Source organism: Haliaeetus leucocephalus, unplaced genomic scaffold (assembly GCF_000737465.1).
Source record: "Haliaeetus leucocephalus isolate CR32 unplaced genomic scaffold, Haliaeetus_leucocephalus-4.0 Scaffold0, whole genome shotgun sequence".
In the NCBI taxonomy this organism is placed as follows: domain Eukaryota; kingdom Metazoa; phylum Chordata; class Aves; order Accipitriformes; family Accipitridae; genus Haliaeetus; species Haliaeetus leucocephalus.
Window position 1 is genome coordinate 1,636,261 of NW_010972436.1, and position 7,235 is coordinate 1,643,495.

General features: G+C 46.3%; 1 protein-coding gene across 1 annotated transcript in view; it reads right to left on the minus strand.

Moving 5' to 3' along the window:
* CACNA1I (calcium channel, voltage-dependent, T type, alpha 1I subunit) overlaps nucleotides 1-6,930 on the minus strand; it is a 156,363-nt gene extending 149,433 nt beyond the window's left edge. Inside the window, exon 1 of the mRNA XM_010562332.1 lies at nucleotides 6,836-6,930. Coding sequence (XP_010560634.1) covers nucleotides 6,836-6,849 — 14 coding nt within the window. The 5' untranslated portion in view covers nucleotides 6,850-6,930. The remainder of the gene's footprint in view (nucleotides 1-6,835) is intronic.
* Nucleotides 6,931-7,235: the final 305 nt, after the last annotated feature.

The following is a 7,235-nucleotide window of genomic DNA, read 5'->3' on the forward strand; positions in this document are numbered from 1 at the left end:
TTTCAGCCTTATTTCTAATTTTGTTAGACCCTATGGACATTAAAGCTTCAGACAGTCAGAGCTCTGGTTTTGTTTGTGCTGTTGTCCTGCTTCATTTCCAAACCGTGGTCTTTGACTTCTTACTATAAAAACCTCCAGAGAATAAGCTAAAGGGATAGGAGGCAGTGAGATATCCTGTCTCAGCATTTGTGCTTAGATACACAGGGCCAGCTTGCAAGCCAGCCAAATTTAGACCTCATCCCTTTACATCTGCCCACTTGCCTGGAATTGCGTACATATCGCATACACGCAACCCAGCCAATTTCTTACAGATCACAAGCATGCAAATCCCCTTCAAACACGGCCATCCCTTGTGTGCCACTAATGACAATGCACGAGTCTGAATTCTGTTTACACCACACCACGTGCAACTGATCCCTCTAAACTTCCCGTCGTAAACTTGCACATCGAACGACCCACACTAATGACGCTCCCTTGTCACTATTTTGCAGAGGCAGCTTCCTTCCCAACTACCTGGGCAGGTCCTGAGCACCCTCATACCCCCCTGCCACCTGCCTGCCAACCACAGCCAGGAAACAGGGTTTCTATCCCAGGAAAGAAGTTGGATTTTACGGAACTACTTTTTTCCCCATCCAGAGTCAAGGAAGATGGTGTGCCTTCCCCTCCTCCCACAAAAATTGCCCAATATTTCATTATGGAAAACCTAAAATGTTCCGACTGTACCATTTCCAAAACTAAACCTCCTCCCTGCCTTTCCCTTTGCCTCCCTCCATAGCATCTGGGGATGCCCAGGATGCCCACCAGCAACCCCTGAAGCCCACTATCCAGAAGCTCTCTTTAGTAAAGAAAAAAAAATAGGCACCTCCAGAAAGCGACTTTGCCCTCTGAAAGGAGGGGTGAAGCTAAGCATGCTGAATTTCCTGCTATGGATGGCAGTCTGTCAAACATCTGCCGAGAGCGCCTGGATGCCTGGTTTTCAGACAGGTAGAGTCAGATGGGGCAAAGACCAGCCAGCTTCCCAAGAGGAGAATTAACAGAGAAATTAAGGGTCAGTTCACAAGCACAGGAAATGTCTGCTTTAAAGCACATTGTTAACACAAAAGGAGAGGAGAGTAGTTGAGGACAGATTGATGCTGGGGAGATGGCCATGTTGGCCCAGTGCATGCATTGCCTTCAAATATTAATCAAGTTTATGGACAATTGGCTTATTAAAAGGCACCCTTATTTGCTAATAGCAAACTTCATTCCACCAATAGGGAGCTTGGCAGAGCAGCAGACAACCCAGCAGGATCTAAAGCAGGCTTGCCCCCTTTTAAAGCTTGAAAAGCATTCGGCCAATGCCACGGGGAACACCACACGTCCACTGGAGAGCTCTGGATCAGCTCAGTTTCCCATGCAACAGGAACAACTGTAAAGTTGATTTAGCATGTTGTACAGCACAGAGAGGTTAGATAACCTCCTACAGGAAAAAACCCCACATCTTGCACTTGTTGGATCTTAGGTATGCAGATATATCTGTTGGCTAGAAGGAGGTCTACAGAGCCATGTAATCAACAGAAATCAATCCATTCCTAAGGACACAGCAGCAACATCTGCCTGATTACCTAGAACAATACAAAGCTATCACAAGTCCTCAAATAAGTGCCAGACTCTTCAGGTGTCTTCTGAGCTAGATTTGCAAAGACAGTTCTCTCCTGTCTCTCTTTAAAATGGAAAAGCAGGAATAGCATATGCATTTTAGTGTTTTCCAGGTATGCACATAAAAGCTGATACTGCTGACCCTGAGAGTGGAAAGCCATGATCCCTAGGTCCTCAGAATGATGAATGCTGCTTAAAATTCATAAGCCACTCAATTTTTTATGTATTATAATACCTTCTGGTCACATTTCCAAGCTTTTCTCTGCCTACTAGAGAGGCAGGAACCTTTCTTTTTTTATTATTTATATACACACACACACAAACAAACATAAACATGTAAAAAGAAAAGTAAACCTCATCAGAGGATTACAGAAGCTCAGGCCTTAAGACAGACAACAACTATTACAAGACTTGCAATAGATTTGCAGCTGGTGTTTGCTTATTAATTACGTCCAGTTGTTTTGAAGACTGCATCCAGGGTTTAACAGTACACAAGGCAACAGCTTAAGGCAGAAACAAGTACAACATACTGCAGAATCTGCACGTAAAATTTCACTCACACAAAACCAAATTGCCCAAACTGGTATTTGACCAGGGTGTAATATATTAACACACCTATTCACCCAAAGCTTATTAAAGAGCAAAAGGTTTGTCAGCCCCTCGGCCACTTGTGTCACCTGAAGAGCAGCGGGTTTGCCAGCACCATGGCATCGCCTGCTCAGCGTCACCAAGAGAAGGATCAATTACCAATCCACACACACATTTTCTTTGCTCCTCCAGCATTTGATTCTCCACTCTGCTCCCACAGGGCAGTGCCAGCATCAAACACCGCTATTGCCATCAACCGCCATCCTATACTCAGTCGGCTCGTGCGTAAATGATACCTGTGGCACCAGGCAGGGAGGATGTGGGCAACAGATCGGTGGGTTTTCTCAGTTCCCCATCAATATGCCCAAGGCCAGTCCTGTTTCCTCGTGCACCAAGCACATAGCCCAAGCCAATACAGCTGCCAGTACAAGTTACAGGAAAGGTGCCCCCAGAAGCATGGGAGGACTTTTAGGGACAGGTACTACAGCAAAGCCCCTACTTGGAGGATCTTTAAAGCTAAAGAGCTGCAAGGCAGCTCCTCGCCTCAGTACACACAAGCTGCCATACTAGCTTTGAGAAGCCACCCTGCTCTGTACCCTATAAAACACAGCTCCCAGTACTAAAAATTAAGTGCGTATATTAGCTTTTGCACAACTGGGACCTGACCCACTGCTCCTCCACCACTGAAATCAACTGGAAACACAACACTTCACTGTCTGAGAGCTAAACAGAACTGCAAATGGCCAAAACGCTTCACAAATGAGGGAAGGGGGCTGGTATGTAACAAAAAGCAAGAAAACGACAGAGTGGTGAACTGCAGAGCCTATCTCATTACTGCTATGGTTTTAGCATTGATTTTTTTTAATGGCACACTTCACTCTTGCTCTCACTGTCATGTCAATATTATAGATACAACAACAAAGGGAGGCCTGGGCCTCCTGGAAAGAGGTTCTTTTAAAGAAAGCCTCAAAGGACAAATCAAGTCTACTGTGTTTGACCCTAGGGATGGATGAAGTGTAAAGTCTTTATGGAACCCCAAGGAGTCCAACAGCGACACAGGCATCCAGGCATCTCTCTCATAATCTTCTCATAATTTGCAAAGTGCATCAGGATCCATTTGTAAGGCACCATGTGGCATGCCCTTTATTTAGTCCCAAACACTTTAGAAATTCATAAGATGAGTGCTACACAGTTGTTTTGAAAACATGTTTTCACACTTTTCACCCTATTTCCCCTCCAAGCTCAATTTGAAAGCCCATTTGACATGGAGTTTAGGTTTTACAAAACAAACAAAAAATCTTACAGCTTCTTTCATAACCATATCTCAAATATTGACTGTGTTAACATCATAGCTGCAACAGCTCTATGGTCTGCAACTCAGAGCAGCCAGCCTTCTCCCTGTTCATCAAAACAGAAATCAACCTAAACTGTTTGGCAGGTTGCTCACATGCTGCATCACACCAGACCCCCTTCCAACAGGCACACTTACCAGGAGCCAAGCCAGGCTCTCCAGGTGTGCATTGCATACCCAGCTGATTACACAGCAGTTACCTGTATCTAACAAGGTTAATCAGGATTTAAAAAAAATTTGCTCACCAATAAACTAGGGCAATTCAAGCATTCATTCACACTGTACATAAAGCCACCCCAGAAACATGTAATCACTTAACTTCAAAGCATCAGGTTCATTTTCACCACACAGCAAAATGGCAAAAAGCACAGTAAATACTCCCTTTGGGGACAAACACCACAGTTTCCCATGGAACATAAGTCCCTATCTTAAAAGGGAGTTAGGGTCTACAGTTTTTGCAGTAACAGCATTACACATTTATATGCTAATATGCATCCAGAAGTGATTTAAAGCAGGGATATAACTGGTTCTTTCTCCTCTTACTGCACTGCAGCAAAGGAATATGGCAGTTGTTTAATAGCACATAACAAAATTGCAGGACTGCTCATGGAAGGAAAAATAATCTTCAGAGGAGGGGGATTTAAGTAGGTAGAATGCAATTACCTAAATTGAAATTTGGTGGTTAATGACCTTGTGCTTACAAAAACTGCTACATAGTCCTTAACGATCAGAGTTTCCATTTTAAGTCTCATTGACAATACTTCCATAACAATGATCATGAAGCTCTGGCCTAGTAGAAAGTCAATTAGAAGATTAACAGCCTTTTAATTAATGCCCCATCTTTTTTGCTGAATCTTCAGGAAAGGCCAGGTGTTGCCCTGTGACAGTGACTCAGCCTGCCCCTGCGTGGCACAAGCACATTGGAGACCCAGTAGGCCAAAAGAACAGAGATGAAAAACTTCAGACAGGGAAAAAGCAGGCAACCATATAAATTCTTAGAAGACACAATTTGACTTTCATACAAGCATTCTTTACGAAGAGGCTCATTCCCAGCCAGGGATGAGACCACAGTGAGTGATCTGCCACCAGGCCACGGAACTGTACCATTTCTATGATGCTATAAAAAAAAGTGTGATGCAAAGAACATATTATTACCTGCAAGAAGCCTTCAGGGTGCAGAAACAATCCCCATTCGAAAAAAAGTTACGGGAACTACTTACTTCATGATCCATTCAAAATGAGGACCACAGGGGGTGGGGGTGAAATCAAAGGAGGAGCTGAATCCTCTCCAGTCAGTTCTGCTTTTCAAATAATCTCCTGACTTCACACAGCTGAGCTGAAATCACAGGTCTGAAACAACCCTTTCAAAAGGTTTCCAGCAGCCCCACCATTGCCCTTCACACCCTGGTGTCACATGTAGCCAGGTGTAATGTCATCAACAGGTGATTGAATGAGGGTTTTTTTCCTTCTTTCTATAGCTTCTACTATGAAAAAGTCCTTTTCAGAGTCAAACAGCACACATGTCCAAGGGTTAAAACAAAAGTAACATTTAAACACCAAAATGGCTATATAGTGCCCAATTCCTTGAATATCACAGCCCCAACACCTTAAAGCAAATGCCTTGCTGTGTACCAAATTGGAGGGAATGTTTTGACTGTCTTTTTAGCCAGAAGTAGGGACAGACTCTTCTCTTCTTCCCCCACAACCTCCTTCCCCCATTCAAGAGCAATTCTTCATCCCAAATCCAAGCTATTACTCTTCTCTTATTTTCCAAGTCCAGCCTTTTCACTGAGACACAAATCTCTCGTTTTACTCTGAGCCCACCGCATGCTGGGACAAGATTTCCAGGACATAATAACTAGTGCAGACGCACAGTGATTGAAAGGCAATGCATAATTCAATACAAAGTTTTAAAATTTTAAGGAGCAGCCGGTAGAAAGGAAAGCAGAAAACCTAAACCTTCAACAACTTCTGTCATAACCTGTGCTTGAGACTGCAACACCTTTTTAAGGGCTTCTGAACTTTAAGAAAAGAGCTCAGAGCTGAAACCCAAACCTCTTCCTAGATTTGAAATTGAAACAAATCTCCAGATTCATCAGCCATCTAAGGTCATCTGTTACTGGTGACAGCACCTCAAGACTTCACCCCGGATTTGGCTCCTGAAGCTGAAAAGGCTCTTAAAAAGATTTTGCAAGTCTCTGCTATGTACCCAGACACTCAGATTTAATCTAGAAGCCAATGCATCAATACCATAACAAGCATCCTTATCGACAATACCCACCTAACTAGGAGCTAAGAAACTTCCAGGTAGAAATTACCATCACTTCAGATTTCTGGCCAGAAAAAGGTTCGAGTAAAACTTCAGACCCACCTCTCTGATGATTCATCTTCTTCTCTGCTTCCTTCCTATCCCAAGGGGATACACCAAGTGCCCTCCATCTGTTTTTTATATTGCATCAGGCTCAAGAGCCACAGCGGCCGTTGCTTCCCCGCAGCCTCAGTGCTAATGAGTTGTGCAGGTGGTCGTCATTGCACTGGTGGGTTGCAGAGGTCTCCTTGCAATCAAGGCACCCAGTGTGAACCGTGACACACGTGTGTGATTGCTGACCTCTCGTGCAAACGAAGGATGTGCTCATCTCCCGGAGATCTCTCCCAGGGCATATGGGGCTCAGTATCAAACTCTGGACAGATTCTCCCATTCATTCCTGGCCAGACGTCGTGGCAAGACATCGGCAGGGACACGTGCTAGGTGGAAAGGCAAGGGGTCACCTGGGTATCCTCGCGATGGAGGTCCAGGCGTGGTGGTTCCCTCACCAAGGGCAAGACGAGCTCCCACTAAAGCCTGTACGCTCACAGGGAGGAGAAACCTCTGCCGTTTGTGGCAGCCTGCGGACAAGCTCCTGGGCTAGCAAATCCCGCTCTGTCCCAGGGCAGAGGTGAAAAGGGAGCTGGGAAGTGGAAGAAGGGGCCTTTCTAAAATATCTTTCTTCAACCCTCCCCTCACCCAGCCCCCTGTGACTGGGGCTGTCAGCAGCAGCTCTCTCTGAAGTCCCCTCTTTCATAATCGGCTTCTTTTGATCACACGCTGCAACAGCTGAGGTTCTGTTTAAACGCAAGTGAGGAAAAAAGCAGGTCGTTAAATATGTAGGAAACGTCATTCCTTACCTGCCAGGCACCCCGGGAGGGCAGGGAGATGGAGGGATGGGGCAGGAGGGAGCGAGAAGCGGGGAGGGAGAAGGGGCAGCTCGGAAAGGATATGGGTTGCACACCATTTTGATGCACCAGTTCCGCGGGCTGGTGGTCTGCTTCAAGCAGAAGAAGACAACCGGGGCCAAGTCGGGGTAGGGGACATCAGGGTCCGGCGGGGAGGTGATTTCCTCATCCTCACCCAGCTCCGGGGAGGACGGCGGCTGCTCCGGCGGCGTCGGCTGCTCCGAGACCCCCAAATCCACGGGCTCCAGTGGGCAGACGGCGGAGGCGTGAGGGGGCTGTGGGCCTGCAGGCCAGGTGGAGGGAGGCTGAGGGACGGACTCTGCCATGCCAGCCGCAAGCGAGAACCCCTGGAGAGGAGGGGAGAAAGAGAAATGAAACCCACGTGAGGCATCAGCAGCGAGAGCGCAGCACGCCCGTGCTCTCCCGGCAAGCTCGGAGCAGGGGA